The sequence below is a fragment of the Carcharhinus amblyrhynchos genome, chromosome 14, assembly GCF_965287045.1.
Source record: "Carcharhinus amblyrhynchos chromosome 14, sCarAmb.v2.hapA, whole genome shotgun sequence".
Taxonomy (NCBI): domain Eukaryota; kingdom Metazoa; phylum Chordata; class Chondrichthyes; order Carcharhiniformes; family Carcharhinidae; genus Carcharhinus; species Carcharhinus amblyrhynchos.
In genome coordinates this window covers 24,094,132-24,110,918 of record NC_137337.1, presented here as the reverse complement: position 1 = coordinate 24,110,918, position 16,787 = coordinate 24,094,132, and the positions used below count along the sequence as shown (strand labels likewise).

The 16,787-nt window shown below is 42.7% G+C and overlaps 1 protein-coding gene across 1 annotated transcript in view; it reads left to right on the top strand.

Moving 5' to 3' along the window:
- Nucleotides 1-16,787, top strand: part of lrrc9 (leucine rich repeat containing 9) — a 152,667-nt gene that overhangs the window by 48,649 nt on the left and 87,231 nt on the right. Inside the window, exons 11-12 of the mRNA XM_080202432.1 lie at nt 5,887-6,066; nt 14,204-14,321. Of these exons, the coding sequence (XP_080058558.1) occupies nt 5,887-6,066; nt 14,204-14,321 (298 nt within the window). The remainder of the gene's footprint in view (nt 1-5,886; nt 6,067-14,203; nt 14,322-16,787) is intronic.

Below are 16,787 nucleotides of genomic sequence, written 5' to 3'. Positions count from 1 at the left end.
GGTTGGGAAGTCTAGGATCCAGTCGCAGAGGAAGGAGCTGAGCCCCAAGCCACAGAGTTTAGAGATGAGTTTCTTGGGAATAATGGCTGAGCTGTAGTCAATAAATAGGAGTCTGACATAGGTGTTTTCATCATCTAGGTGTTCCAGGGTTGGTTGAAAGCCAGAGAAATGGTGTTTTCTGTGGACCTGTTGCAGTGGTAGGTGAACTGTACCGGAGTCAGGCACTCTGAGAGGCTGGAATTGATTTGTACCATGTCTAATCTTTTGAAGCACTTCATAATGATGGTTGTCAGAGCCACCGGACAATAGTCATTAAGACACACTGTCTGCACATAGCCCCACGCAGAATCTGAGTGCTCATCCAGGTACCCCATCTGGGCTATTCGCTTTTCCTGGGCTGACTTTCGAGAAGGCTGCTCTGATGCCTGGAATGGTGGCCTGGGCTGCAGATTTGCCTGAGGCTTCCTGGGTGGAGGGTGTGCTCCTGCTGATCTCATGCTCAAAATGGGCATTAAGCTCATTAGGGAGGAGTGCATTGGTGCCAGGATTTTCCATGCCTTCATTTGATAGCCTGTTATGTCTTGCAGACCTTGCCATGGTCAACAGGAGTCCATGTGACTAGCCTGGGACTCTAGCTTGATCCAGTACTGTCTTTTGGCATCTTTGACGTATGTCCATGGATCATATCTGGCTTTGGTGGATAGGTCAGAGTCGCCTGACTTGAACACCTCAGACCTGGGCTTCAGTAAGAAATGGATATCCCTGTTCATTCATGGATTTTGGTTGGCATGCATCCACCCCCCCTCCCCCGATCAGACACCCCCTGGGAGGCAGGCCCCCCTCGGCAGAGCACCCCACAACCCCCCCCCCCCCCCCGCCCCTGGAGGAGGGGGGTGGGCTCAGATAGTTGGGGGGTGGTGGTGGTGGAGATTCTCCCAAGTCCATCCTCCCCCCGCCATCCTCTACCACCCATCCCCCCAACCAGAGATCCATCTGAGCCTGCCCCCTCCTCCGGCAGACACCAGCGGAAGGCCAGGAAGGTGCTGCAGGCTGTCCTGTTGGACTTTAATCTGGTGTTGTGAGACTTCTTACTGTGTTTATCCCAGTCCAACGCCGGCATCTCCACATCATTTGTTACTAGCGCCCGGGCGCGCTGTTTCAGTTTTTCTTCGAACTGCGAATGGTCAGTTCAGAGCTCCGATCATTCCGCAGCACTAAGCCCCGCACACAGCGCGGACTGGACCGGAGCCGGCAAAAAGCATAAGAGCACACTCTAGCGAGGATTCCGGGCTCCAACCCGTTTTACGTCCGGACCCAGCCCTTAGTCCCTGATTGGTAAAATCGGGCCCAGTGGGTGCTAAATTATCAGATCTGCATTAGTCTTTCAGATCTGGAATCAACTGAGTGAACCTCCTCTAAACCGTCTCAAATGCAATTACATCCTTCCTCAAATAAGGGGGCCAAGATTGAGTGCCATGCTCCAGACGCAGTTTCACCAATAACTGACACAGTTGCAACAGCACCTCCCTCTGTTTATACTCTATTTCACTAGAAATGAATTCTGAAATTCCATTTGCTTTCCTTATTACTTATTGCACCTCCATGTTGACTTTCTGTGATTTGTGCATTGAAGCATTTTGAAGTTTCTCTCCATTTAGATCATATGTTCCCCTTTTATTCCTCTGGCCAAAATAGATAACCTCACACTTCTCCACATTTAGTTTCATCTGCCAAATTTTGGCCCTCATCATATTTTTTATTCATTCAGGAGATGTGGGCATCATTGACTGGATCAGCATTTATTGCCAATTCCTAATTGATTATCATTAGACTTTTAATTCCAGATTGTAATTAATTCAGATTTTACCACCTGCCTTGGTGGGATTCAAACCTGTGTTCCCAGAGCATTATCCTTGGTCACTGGATTACTAGTCAGTGACAGTACCACCTGTGCCACCGCCTCCCCATTCATTTGTAAATTTCTTATTTCTTCATTGCAACTTCTTTTCCTAGTTAGTTGAGTGTTGTCTGCAAATTTGGCTATAGTACATTCCATCCCTGCATTCAAGTCATTAATATAGATTGCACATAGTTGAGACCTCAAGGACCGAACCCGACGCCACACTATAAAGATTAACAATCAGCAAAAGTCCCAGTTATCCTCACTCTCTGCTTTCTATTGGTTACCAAATCCTCTATCCAAGTTGATATATTACTCCTAATCTCATGGGATCTTACCTTTTGTGTTACTGTCCCATCTTTTGTGCCCCAGCTTTTTGCAGTGGGGAAGGATTTTCTGCACCTCCCTTCCCCTTAGCGTGTTCCTTGGCGACAGGAAGAGGCCCACCATTGACCGGCAGTGGGATCTTCTGGTTCCACCATTATCAATGGGATTTCCCATCGTCTTTGACAAAGGGTGTCTTGGTCCAATGATGGTCAAATATTCCAACCATTGAGACTTGAAAGTGGTAGCACGGTGGCAGTTAGCACTGCTGCCTCACAGTGCCAGTGACCTGGGTTTGATTCCCAGCTAGGTTCACTGTCTGTGCGAAGTTTGCATATTCTCCCCATATCTGTGTGGGTTTCCTCTGGGTGCTCTGGTTTCCTCCCACAACCCGAAAATTGTGCTGGTTAGGTGCATTGGCCATGCTAACTTCTCCTTCAGTGTAGTCAAACAGGTGTCGGAGTGTGATGACTCGGGAACTTTTACAATAATTTAATTGCAGTGTTAATGTAAACCTACTTGCTGCACTAATAAATAAACTTCTTTTAAAACTTAAAAGGAAGGTTGCAGGGACATTTGTTCTAGCAAAACGATGGCCTTCAATTGGCTATCCTGGGTTATTAAAATATAAGTGGCCTTTGTATAGTTCTCTTGGAATTTGGTTTATGCAGACCACAGAGGGGCATTAATTTCACTTCAGAGATGGACTTCAATTGGCTACCCTGGCTTATGAATTGTAGGTGGCCTTTCTATAGTTCTCTGAATTTGGTCTATGCAGACCACAGGGGGCATTAGTGCCACTTAGGAAATTATACTTTGTTATGTCCTTCGAAACTGCAGAATAGCTCCTTTTGTTCAAGGGTCATGCATAGACATATATTTAGCTATTTTAGAAGACCTTTGTCCAGATTTTAAAACTTTAGAAATTAGCCACAAGATATTTATATCTATTTTATGAAAATATGTAGTGAGAGTTTTTGGTCCCCTGACAATTTGTTGATCCCTTTAACTAATGCTGGTGGGGAAATTCTTCATGTTATTAGCACACTTACAGCTGTGCGAGGTCAAAAGATGGTGTCCGCTCTTCCACGATAGCAGTGCTACAGCCAAATAAATGCCGCACATTGATTGACACCATGATCCATTTGCTCTGTATATATCTGGCAAGTGTTCATTGCGTGCATGCTAACCTTTATCAGTGTGGTGTCCAGTATACTTCATACCACAACTATACTGCTTTTCCCTTTGGAGGATTAAAATGAATAAACAGAATGCTATCTGCTGAGAAGGGCATTGTAATCAGTGAATACTAATTAATTATTTTTATGGTAAGTGATTTTATTCCACTCCCTTTGTCTTTCATGGGACAAATTTTAATGGAAGGGCAACCAGCACTGACTGTGATGTTGCTCCCACCTCTTTCACAAGTGTAATTAAGCCCTAGGAAAGACGTAATTCATGCATAAAACAAAGCACAAAGTGCTGGAAATGGTTTAGCACCATCAATGGAGAGAAAAACAGAGTTAACAATTCAGGCCTGTGACCTTTAATTAGATGAAAGGTCACATACCTGGAATATAACTCTGTAAAACCCACCGAGTATCTCCAGCATTTTTTGTTTTTATTTCAGATTTCCAGCATGTGCAGTATTTTATGTTTGTATCAGTTAAGTAGATTGCCTGCCTGGCCCAAATTTTCTTCCTTTATAGTAAGACATCTCACGATGCCAGGTTAAAGTCCAACAGGTTTATTTAGAATCACAAGCTTTTGGTGCGCTGCTGCTTCATCAGGTGGACTGAATACTGCAAAAAGCAGGAATTTTTTTGTATTACTTGTGAATTATGTTCAAAAATAGACCTTTGGTCCTTGAGAAAGGGTTAGACAGACCTGTGCAGAGGAAAATTACTGGAGACCGTTGTATAATTTTTGTGATTTTGTTTGGAATTTTTGTCTTAACATCTCTGGACTATAATGGTTATTGAAGTCACTTGAAAAATCCTTTCAACAATTCATTTTGGCCTTTTGCTACTTGCAGGTTATATCTTTCTTATTGGCCATTTTATTTGTAACTTTGTTTATATTTATTTATTAGTGTTTCAAGTAGGCTTACATTAACACTGCAATGAAGTTACTGTGAAAATCCCCTGGGCACCACACTCTGTCACCTGCTCGGGTACACTGAAGGAGAGTTTTGCGTGACCAGTGCACCTAACGAGCACACCTTTGGGACTGGGAGGAAACCAGAGCGCCTGTAGGAAACTCATGCAGACACTGTACAGTTCTGGTCACCCTATTATAGAAAGGATGTTATTAAACTAGAAAGAGTGCAGAAAAGATTTACTAGAATGCTATTGGGACAATAGATTGAGTTATAAGGAGAGGCTGGATAGACTGGGACTTTTTTCTCTGGAGCATAGAAGGCTGAGGAGTGATCTTATAGAAGTCTATAAAATAATGAGGGGCACAGATCAGCTAGATGGTCAATATCCTTTCCCAAAGGTAGGGGAGTCTAAAATTAGAGGGCATAGGTTTAAAGTAAGAGGGGAGAGATACAGAAGTGTCCAGAGGGGATTTTTTTCACACAGAGAATGGTAAGTGTCTGGAACAAGCTTCCAGAGATAGTAATAAAGACAGATATAATTTTGTCTTTTAAAAAGCATTTTGACAGTTACATGGGTAAGCTGGGTACAGAGGGATATGGGCCAAATGTGGGCAATTGGGATTAGTTCAGGGGTTTTAAAAAAAAGACAGCATGGACAAGTTGGGCCGAAGGGCCTGTTTCCTTGCTGTAAGCCTCTGTCTCCACACTGTCACCCAAGGCTGGAATCGAACCTGGATCCCTGGTGCTGTGAGGCAGCAGTGCTAACCACAGTGCCACCGTGCCGCCCTATAATTTGTAATTTATCATAGATAATTTAACCACTTATTCAATTTTATTAAAGTACAAATAAGATTTATAATTTGTTTATTTTCATCTGAGGCAACCAAGATTTTTTTTTGCCCTATGCACACTTGCTTTCCCATTGGGACATTCTTGTTTAAGCATTGCTGTCATTATTGTGCTAGTGTTACTTGGCTCTGGGCGGGTGGGTTTCACACAGAATAAACTTAGCAGGTTCCAACATGAAACCTCAATTTTAAAACAAGAGTGTCAATCCAGCAATTGTTCTTCATGAAGCTGGCAAGTTTTTCTGAATCTCCCGTGAGCTTTGTGAGACTCACCCGTAAGTAGATGGTAGCCATAGTATTGCACTAAGCAGAATATTGAAACAGTTTAGTTCCAGTCCTGTATGACATAGGAGGCATTTATTTATGTTAATAGATATGTGTATAATTTATTTAAAGATTGTTGAAACAAGATGCTCATTTTTTTAAAGGCCGAATTATGGAATTTCAAAATTTCCAGGGAAGAATTAAAGTTAAAGTTTATTTATTAGCCACAAGTAATAAATTACCACTGCAATGGAGTGTTGTGAAAAGCTCCTGTATTTCAAATTTAGAATTAAATTGTCCTGTAAAAAAGTCTGTGGCAAACTAATGACTTATTTTTAATTTAGTTTATGGTAGCACAGATTTTAAAAATATGTTGTACATTCCAACTGCTTCAACAAATGCATGAACTCTACAAGATATAAACGAATGTAGTTTCCTTCCCTTGACAGGTTCACTTCCTGCTATGATGTAATGTTATCTCGATTTTGTGCTTGGGACTTCAAAAAACTTGGCGTGACAGGGTTAAAAATAAATCGCGTAGTCAGAGTTCACAATCGAATGCTCAGACTGAAATATGAGGATAAGATCCAATCTATTTTGAGCAAAGAAGGATCAACATATAAATCAGAGTGAGTTTAATTCCAAGCTTTTTTTCTGAGTAAACTTTTTAATTACAGTCCTAATAACATTTCTTTTGAAAAAATCCCCCTGCTAATTTAGAACAAAACAGTTATTTACAACACATTCTAAGAACAAATTTGCATTTATACAGCAGCTTACACAATCGATGAAGTCATTCTCAAGTGTAGTCACTGTTGTGTTGCAAAGAAACGCATATAAAGAAACAATTCTGCAATGTCCCTTTTTCAATTCAATAAATCACATGAATAAATCGATTTACTGCCTACCTCAACATATTTTGTACTTTTTTTCTTAACAGTGTAAGCATGCTAAGATGCCTTTATTTCTTGTAATGATAAACATGGTCTTGTTTGTCCTTTCAGGCAAAGGTGACATGTTTGTTATCTGAGGTATTTTACAGCTTCTGGTCATGGCTAAGGTTAATCTGGACCCGGAAAGTACTGCTGCTAATGGAGCAGGATATCACAGATGATTGACTTTTGGACAAGTTGTCTGCTCAGGATTTCCTCTCCTTGTGTTTTATCTCTGCTTTTGATAAATGTTCCTTTCAAAGGAAAATGCATTATGGTTATGGCATGTGTGGTGGCTGGGCAGGCTTCTCCCAGGACTCGATGTTGATTTCAGAACCCCTAAACAAAGCCTTCAGATTATCAGATTGCCCTTATAATATTTCCTTTGCCGTGCACTCCAGACTTAAACTCAATAGAAGATTTGCTTTAGTATGTGAGTGTCAGGCATTCTGGCTACGTGACCAGCCCACCTCAGTTATGACTGTCTCAATATAGTGTGGATGCTTGGCATGTCAGCTCAGGTGAGCACTTCAGCACCTTGTATTTTGCCCTACCATCTGATCTTCAGAAGCTTCTGAAGACTGCTGAAATGAAATTGATTAAGCTTCTTTGTGTTCTGTTGACACCCGGTCCATCTCTTCTGCATGTGCAGCAGAGTAGGGTGGGCTATTGCTCAGTAGACTTTATGTTTGATATGCAGACTTGCCTCTCCTTGTTCCCAGACTGATGTTAAAAGTTTTCTAAAAACTGCACTTTGCTTTAGCTATTCTGGTATATGCTTCATCACCAGTATAGACAGCCTAAGAGCGTGATGCCATGATAAGTGAACCTATCTTCTGCTGACAGATTCTGGTCATGGACCCTAGGTTTGAGATGGGGCTTTCCTGGAACAGATGGTACATTATTTCAGTTCTTTTGTGTTGATCATTAAGCTGAATTTGTCATATTCATTGGAGCACATGTTAACGTTTTGTGCTTGTCCAGCTCTGAACTTGCGGCTAGTACAGAGTCACCAGCAAACAGGAAATTAAAATGAATATCCTTGGAGACCTTGGTCTTTGCCTCGTGTCATCATATATTGAGTCATTTCTCTTCCATGCAATATCTGATTTCAATACCAGGATCATCATCATGAAATGCATTGGAGAACTTGGCAAAGATGGTTGTTTCTGGCGTGCTGTCCTGTTTAACTTAATTAGTGACTGGGAATGGGTCAGAAGAGCGGTGGATGTGGTTTATATGGACTTCAGCAAGGCGTTCAAAGTGCAGTTTTTAGAAGACTTTTAACATCAGTCTGGGAACAAGGAGAGGCAAGTCTGCATGTCAAACTTAAAGTCTATTGAGCAATAGCCCACCCTACTCTGCTGTACATGTGGAAGAGATGGACCGTGTGTCAACATCACACAAAGAAGCTTAATCAATTTCACTTCCCAAGCAAGGCTTATTGAGGAAGTGAGGGGGCATGGGACCCAAGGGGACATTGCTTTGTAGATCCAGAACTGGCTTGCCCGCAGAAGGCAGAGAGTGGTTGTAGATGGGTTTTTTTCTGCATAGAGGTCAGTCACTGGTGGAGTGCCCCAGCGATCTGTTCTGCGACCCATGCTATTTGTGATTTTTATAAATGACCTGGATGAGGAAGTGGAGGGATGGATTGATAAGTTTGCCGATGACATGAAGGTCAGAGGTGTTGGAGGGATGTCAGAAGTTGCAGCGTGACATAGATAGGATGCAAGACTGGGTGGAGAAGTGGCAGATGGTCTTCAACCCGGATAAATGTGTAGTGGAACATTTTGGCAGGTCCAATTGGATCAAGGAATACAATATTAAGGGTAAGACTCTTAGCAGTGTGGATCAGAAGGATCTTGGGGTCTGGGTTCATAGAACTCTTAAATCCGCTTCGAAGGTAGAGGATGTGGTTAAGAAGGCGTATAGTGCACTGGCCTTCATCAGTCCAGGAATTGAGGTTAGGAGTTGGGAGATATTGCTGCAGCTGTATAAGACCCTGGTCAGACCCCACTTGGAGTACTGTGCTCAACTCTGGTCGCCTCATTACAGGAAGGATGTGGAAGCCATTGAAAGGGTGCAGAGGAGATTTACAAGAATGTTACCTGGATTGGGTGGCATGCCTTGTGAGGATAGGTTGAGAGAGCTTGATCTCTTCTCCTTGGAGAGAGGAAGAATGAGAGGGGACCTGATAGAGGTGTATAAGATGATGAGAGGTATTGATCAGGTGGACTCTCAGAGGCTTATCCCCAGGGCTGAAATGGCTGCCACAAGAGGACACAGGTTTAAGGTGCTGAGGAGTAGGTACAGAAGAGATGTCAGGGGTAAGTTTTTCACTCAGAAGGTGGTGGATGAGTGGAATAGGCCGCTGTCGGTGGTGACGGAGGCAAATTTGTTAGGGTCTTTTAAGACACTTCTGGATGAGTACATGGGACTTAATAGGATTGAGGGTTATAGGTAAGCCTAGTAGGTAAAGATCGGCGCAACTTGTGGGCCGAAGAGCCTGTTTGTGCTGTAGTTTTTCTATGATTCTATGATTCTAAGACCTACCATCATCCAGGATGTGCGTGGGCATGCTGTCAAGGAACTGTTGAACTATTGTGATGAATTTCCCAGGACAGCTGAATTTCTCCATTACCTTTCAAAGGCCTTGGTCAGGTCAACAAATATGATGTAAAGAGGTCCATGTTCCATTCGTGGCATTTTTCATGCAGCTTTAACTGCAAACGCCATATCCATGGTTCATCGACTTTTTCTGAAACCACACTGATTCTCTGGCAGCTGTTCCTGATTGAGATGTTGCACGAAGTGGTTCAGAATGATTCTAGGAAAAGGTTTTGCTGGCATTGGATATGAATAAGATTCCCTGTGACTGTTGCAATATTGGCAAATTCTTTTCCTTGTAGTGATATAAAGTAAGGCTTTTTTTTATCTTGTGGAATGGTTTCTTGCTCACATATAAAGGGATCAGTCTTGATGCTTAGCTTTGAAATTATATGTCTGTGATCAATCCAAAAGTCAACGCTACACTTGGTTTACATCACATGCATATCTTACCTGCCCCTCTGCCTGGTAATGAATGACGTGATTGATTAGATGCCGATGCGTAGAGTACGGGCGCAACCAAAACTTCTTGTTGTGATTATGTAGGCAGGAAACTGTGTTGGTGATTAAGAGCTCATGTTCAACACACATCTTTGGCAAGGGGAGAACGTTACTGTTGCAACTACCAACCCTTCTTCTTTTCCAAGGACCCTTTTCCAAGTCTAGTGATCTGTGTCAATCCTTGTGGTGAAAACACCTAGAGCCGTAGAGGTTTACAGCATTGAAACAGCCCTTGAGCTCAACTTGTCCATACCGCCCAGTTTTTACCACTAAGCTAGTCCCAATTGCCCGCATTTGGCCCATATCCCTCTATATCATCTTATCCATGTAACTGTCTAAATGCTTTTTAAAAGACAAAATTGGACCTGACTTTACTACTGCCTCTGGCACCTCGTTCCAGACACACCATGCTCTGAGTGAAAGAATTGCCCCTCTGGACCCTTTTGTTTTTCTCCCCTCTCACCTTAAACCTATGTCCTCTAGTTTTAGACTCTCCTCCTTTGGGAAAAGCTGTCGACTCGCTACCTTATCTATGCCCTTCGTTATTTTATAGACCTCCATAAGATCACCCCTAAGCCTCCTACGCTTGAGGGAAAAGAATCCCAGTCTATCCAGCTTCTCCTTATAAGCTTGTCTCACTTTGGTACAGTAAGTCATCAAAGAGCTTATTCTTGACTTCATGAAGGTTGATTATGGTAGGGACCTGCACACTAATGAGAGCTCCTTGCCTTTTGCTGATAAGCAAAGTAATGTATTTCCAAACAACAAAGGAAACACCAATCTTTTAATATACTAGCAGTCTGCTTTGGTGGTGCACATGACAGATTGTGGCATGTGCTCTTTTGTTTACTTGTTTTTCTGTGTGTTACCGGTTCTCTTTTTGTTCCTTCGTTCTTTTCTGGCAATCTCACAATGTCCTCTTTGTTCATTTCTCTTTTTCTCTCTCTTTTCTTCTTCCAACTTTGACTTTCTCTGTCTTTATATTGTTTTCTCTCTTTCTCTGCTTCCCCTCCTATTTTTTTTTCTGTCAGTAGCAAGTGTGGGGAGGGAGGGAGCTCAAGCATATGGACAGGCACACCAGTTGTCAGGCTGTAGGGTTATTTTTACATATTATGCACAGTGGCAAGAAGATGGAAATGATAAAGTAGTGGTAAGGTGTTGCTAAGGGGCTGAAGAAGGCATTTTGTGTGCACCTTGGGTGCTGTAGTCAAAGGGGAAAAGAGTCCAAGTTTCGGGCTACATTCTTGATGGTGGATGCCAGTTTCTGGTCAGAATGCTTTTGCTTTTAGGGTGAAATGCATAGTGCCACAGCTTTACCTTCCTTAAAGATGCAAGTCTTATAAACTGGGTGGACTGAAAGGCAATAACTTAGTCATTTCATTTGAGATTCAAACTACACCAGTTTATATTTAACATGTAGCCATTAAAATCTGCTGTTACAAAAATAGCAAAATTTATTATTACAAGCACAATGTTTGCTTGCCATATGCCATTTTTACAGTATTATAGTTGGTATCTTCTTGGTCTTACGTACAAAGAGTCAAGAGGTTTTAAAAGAAAAGGGTGCATTCCATGTGAAATTTCAGTTTTGGGTTCTTGGAGCAATGGGAAGGGACCCAGTGTCTTAAAGTACTAAAATGGGAACTCTGAGCTTATTTGTTATTTGTTCTTGAGAAGTTGATATGGCCAGATTTATTACATTATTGCCCTGAGAATCTAGTATTTGCCCTACTTGAACTTTCATTTAAATCTCTGTGGTGATGGTTTTTGCTAGGGAATTCCACAAAGTTGTCCCACTGATAACCAAGGAATGCTATAATTTTCAGCTCAGAATAATGTGTGATTTGGAGGAAAAATCAAAGGTGATAATGTTCCTTATCCTTTTTGGTAGCAGAGGTTACACAGGATGAAGTGTAATATTGAGTGTTTCAGCATTTTGTGCAATGATACATTTCTTTTTACAATTTTGTGTTGGACGAAGGTTATGGAAGTACGGACTACATAATATCAATAGAATAAGCAGAACAAATGCTTTAAGACATGAACATGAATATAGAATAGGCTGACAAAGAAGAGTGCATGATGACCCAAGGGCCATGGATAGGTCAGAGGCTGACAAGCGTCAATGTGGCAAAGCACGTCAGATGTTCCAAGAAGGTCCACCCAGAGTAGTTTGATTTCATTTTCCTGGATGTGCCTTTACTTGGTAGACCCTGGATCCCCAATTCTGTCAGACCTTGGACCTCCAATACTGCTAGGCAATTCACCCAGTGCACCTTGGCACCAATTATCCTCTAAGGACTTTTCCTCCACTCCCAGTTTCCAGTAAATTGCAAGCTATTCTCATATTCTGTCAGCTGCTCTGTCTCAGCCCAGGACCAACTCCAAAGCTCCCAGATTGCATGGTCATTTGCGTAATGATCATATGACCATCTGTGCACGCTACCCTGACATTCTGAACCCATTCCAATGTACCCAAATCTTGGTATCCCGAAAATAGTATGATTTCTGTCAAGCCATTTTCAACTTTCTGATTTAAGGGCAGGGATGCTTGATAATCCCACTGCTCTTAACTCTTCTGAAAAGCAACTTAGAGCAGGATGTGGCAACATCCAGGCCTTAACTGAAAATCAATTAAGATCGTACTCCATAACTCTCCTGATTTTCGACAACTCCACCATCAGTGAACCCGTCACTACATATGAAATATATCACCAATACAGGTCAGGGTGGAAGCCTGACTCCATGAACTAGAAGAGCGGGGAGAAAAGTGTCAAATATACTGAGGAATTTGGAAGAGTGCTTATGTGAAATGGGGGCAGGAGAGATGAGTGTCTCAATGAATTGGGAAGGGAGAGGAGAAGATTAATTTGTATATACAACATCAAAATGACCATCAGTTTTACCAACAGAGTAGCAGTATAACCCACAATGGACGGCATGGTGGCACAGTGGTTAGCACTGCTGCCGCACAGTGCCAGGGACCCAGATTCAATTCCAGCCTTGGGTGACAGCCTTGGGCACATTCTCCTCATGTCTACATGGGTTTCCTCTGGGTGCCTAGTTTCCTCCAAAGACTTGCGGGTTAGGTTGATTGGCCCTGCTAAATTGACCCTTATTGTCAGGGGATTGGCAGTGCAAATATATGGGTTACAGGGATAGGGCCTGGGTGGAAATGTTGTCAGTGCAGGCCTCCTTCACTGTAGAGATTCTATGATCTTACAAGTCTTCCACAAGAAATGAGGGAAAACCCTTACAATTTTCACCACATCATTTTGGAATTTTCTGGGATCATGGTGGTGTAACAAATTTACTGAAAAGAAAATTTAGATTCCATGCTTTACCGGCAAAAATGAAGCCCATGGAATAAAAGGGAAAGTGACGGCATGGATACACAATTGGATGAGCGACAGACCAGGGAGTGGTGGTAAACAATCAGACAGCAAGGCATACTGGTGCCCCAGGGTTAGTATTCAGACCACTGCTTTTCTTGGTGTATATTAATGATCCAAATTTTGTGTGCAGGGCACAATTTGCAGATGACACAAGACTTGGCAGTTTTGGTGAACTGTGAGCAGGATAGCAATAGACTTTAAGCAGACATGGACTGGTTGGTGAAATGTGTGGACAAGTTGCAGGTGAAATGATGCATTTTGTAGGAGCAAGAAAGTAAGGCAATATAAACCAAAGGATGCAATTCTAAAGGGGAGGCAGGGACAGAGGGACCTGGAGTATAAATTGTTGAAGAAAGGAGAGCAAGTTGCAAAAGTGGTTAAAAAAAACATACAAGAGTCCAGGGCTTTTTAAATTGAGAAGTGCAAAAGCAAGGAGGTTATTATGAATATTTATAAACACAGGTTTGACCTCAGCAGGACTATTGCATCCAGTTCTGAGCACTGCAGTTTAAGAATGATGTAAAAGCTTTAGAAGGGGCGCAGAAAAGATTTCTTCTGCACCATGGGACTTCAGTTCTGTGGAGAATTGGAGAAACTGCTATTATTCACCTTAGATGAAAAAAGATTGAGAGCATATTTAATAGAAGTGCTCAAAATCTTGAGGGGTCGAGTTAGAGAAAAACTGTTTAGCTTGCGAGAAAGATGAACAGAGGATGTTGATTTACTGCCAGAATATCCAATAGTGACATCGTCACTTTTTAAAGTCTGAGAATGTGGTTGAGGCATGTTAAATCATGGCTTTCAGAAGGGAATTGGATTTACACTTGAAAGGAAAAAATCTACATGGCTACAAGGAAAGGTCAGGGGAGCAGAACTAGCTAAGTTGCTCTTACAAAGAACCGCAATGGTCTCTGCACTGTAGTCATGTAATGATTTGGTTCTTTCCTTTGACTTTTTTTGTTGTACACATATTAATTTAGCTCTTCAATATTAATGACCTTTTTTTTAACTGATTAAAATTTGCAAATGGCACCCTTTCAGTCTCTTTTTGTTTCCCCTGTAATAACCATAGCTATAATCGTTGCTGGCAAACTTTAGTTACAAATTGTGAAAGCAGTGGTTGCAGGAGAGAAACATGAAAGTAGAGAATAATTCAAAATTATCTTTTAACTTCAGATCGAAGCTGAATAATAAAAGTAGACCTGAAGTTCTACTTTTATTATTTCTACTAAGCATAGATTTGCCTGCTATTAATTTAATTTAGTAACAGAATAATATTGCCTTTTCAGGTAAGTGATTATGTACTGAAATCAACAATTTCTGTTCTTTAGAAACTACAGTAAGCACCTGGAATACCTGTTTTATGTATATGATCCAGAATTATCTACTGAACAGAATGAAATTCTACAGATTCTTGAGGATGGATTCAAAAAGGCAGAAGTGTATCGGGTATGTGCATAAATTCAGTAAATTAAGTAATAACGTACAGGTTCAGTAACAAGATTGTGTGGACAAATGATTGTTTAAAATATCTATTGCGCTGCCTCATATAATGCAAAAATATAGCGGCGATTCTCCCATTCTGAGGTGTTAATTTTTTAGCGTGTGGGGCAGGAAAATTGTGTGTGTGCCGATTTGCGGGATTTGCACATGCATTCCTGATGCGTGTACATCTCCCAGCAATGGACATCCAGCGCGGTCAGGACCACCAAACTGGTGGGAACAGCAAGTAAGTTATCTGAATGTAATTTAAATGTCATTATTGGGTTTGGGACTGAATTCTCCGAGCCCAATAGCATCTCCCACTCCGCCTGTACAATTTCACTCCGGCATTTCAGGGAATTAGCGGGAGATCCCACTGGAGTGATGGGAGGAACAATCAGGGATCCCCAGGGGGTTGGACAGTGTGGTGGTGCTGCCCCCTAGGCATCCTGGCAGTGCCAGCCTGGGACCCTGGTACTGTCCAAGGGGCAAAGTGCCCATGCCCAGGGAGCACCTCTCACTGCCTGCCAGGCGTTGGGCAGTGCCAATGGGGCCAGCTGGGGTGGGGCTTAGGGATAATCGGTGTGAGTCGGGAGTCCTGCTGCCACTCTGCATTGTGATTCGGTCGAGGCTGGAGGGAGGCAGCAATCAGGATGGCCTCAGGTGGGGGGGGGAGCGTAGTGAGGGTTGTGGGAGCTGCCGGGACGGAGGGGGGTCAGCTTACTGGGGTGGGGCTCGTCGTTGCTGCGGGGGGGGGGGGGGGGGGGTGGCAGCGTAGGTTGGGGGGGTTGGGGCTGGCCTGGGAATGGTCATGGGCTATGATCAGGCCGTGGGCCCCTGGAAGGGCAGCGCTGCAAAGGTCCTGGGTTGGCCAGCAATCGAGCTGGCCAACAAACTGCAGGCTGACTGTTCAGGGCCACTGCACATGGCGTGAATAGGCCTCACCCCCAGTGTTTTTAATGATATTCGTGATTGTGATCTCTGCATTGCAGAGTGTGGAAGATTCAAGTGTGAGCTTCCACTGAAAAGACAATTGTGATTTACACCAGACCTGTTTTCCTGTGAATTCAGCACTCAGAACTTTTTTGGGAGAATCGCCCCCATAATCTTTCTTATGGGAATGTGGCAGATAAGAGAGAGGAGTGAAGTAATGGTCTGTAGCTTCCACACTTCAGAGTATCAGAACTGGGCATACTCCGAAAATGCCACAGAACCATTGAACAGTTACAGTGCAGAAAGAGGCCATTTGGCCACCCTATCTGTGCCAGCCAAAACTAGAAAAAAAACTGGCTGCTTTAATGGACTGGAAAACCCCCTCACTCCTCCCAGGGATAGACTTGCTCAGTAATTGCCTGGAGTGTCTAAACTTCTATTGAGTAATTGTCTTGCAAACTAGAAGATTCAAGTTTGATTTATATCACAAACTTTGTATGATTCCAACTATCTTGCAATAACAGTTACCCAAACTTTTTTTATACCATTCTTAAAGTAACAAAGCCAATGTTCAGATTGGACTGGGAAGACTCGAATCCATTTTGCTTACTCCAAAAGCCAAATTAAAATCCAATCAAACCCAATTCATGATCCCCAGAAGAGAGACAAACAAGCTGGCAAGATGAAGCATTGCATCCCATCTTGGGCTTGATCGAAAGCTTGATCTTAGCCAAAAGGTCAGAAAATGTTAGAAGAATTAAAACCACTTGTAACTTCTGGATAACTGTAGCACTGACAGCCCAACTTCCCCTGATCACTTGACCCTTCCCCAATAGCCACCCTCTGACTGACCACTTAACACCACCGCCATCGCATTGACCACCACCTGGCCAAACTCTCCTACTGACTACCTGATCCCACCACCTCCCCCCACTGACCACCTGACCAACCACCTAACATCCCCTCAATTAATTTTCCTCACTGACCACATAGCTCCCACCATCCTCCTCTGCCTCCGCCCCCTCCCCCCACGCAACTCTAATTTGTGAAGGCGTTGCCCCGAGGAATGAACCAGGGAATGGCTGTAACTTATTTACATGTATATGTTCTATTTGTCCGCAAAGGAGAAGACCCTGTGTATTAATATATGTAGCTTCTGGCATACTTCAGAGAACCACAGTGTGAGCCTGACTGATGATTTTTAATTGGTTGTCAGTGTAATTCTTAGCGCAGTCAGGATTGTTTAGCAACTGTTGTCCAATCACAAAATTGCATCTAATGTTGGACAATGTGTTTTGAGTATTGTGAACACAGGTTGGTTAGATATCTCAGTACTTTGCCCATTGTGAACAGTTGAAGGCACATGCAGTTTGATATGATCTGACAGCTTTTGGGATGTATGGTCCACATACTGAGCATCAAATCAACATTGACTCTGCTTGATGGAATTGAGATTTTCTAAGCATCCCATTATAACCTTTTTAATAATAGGTTGCAACA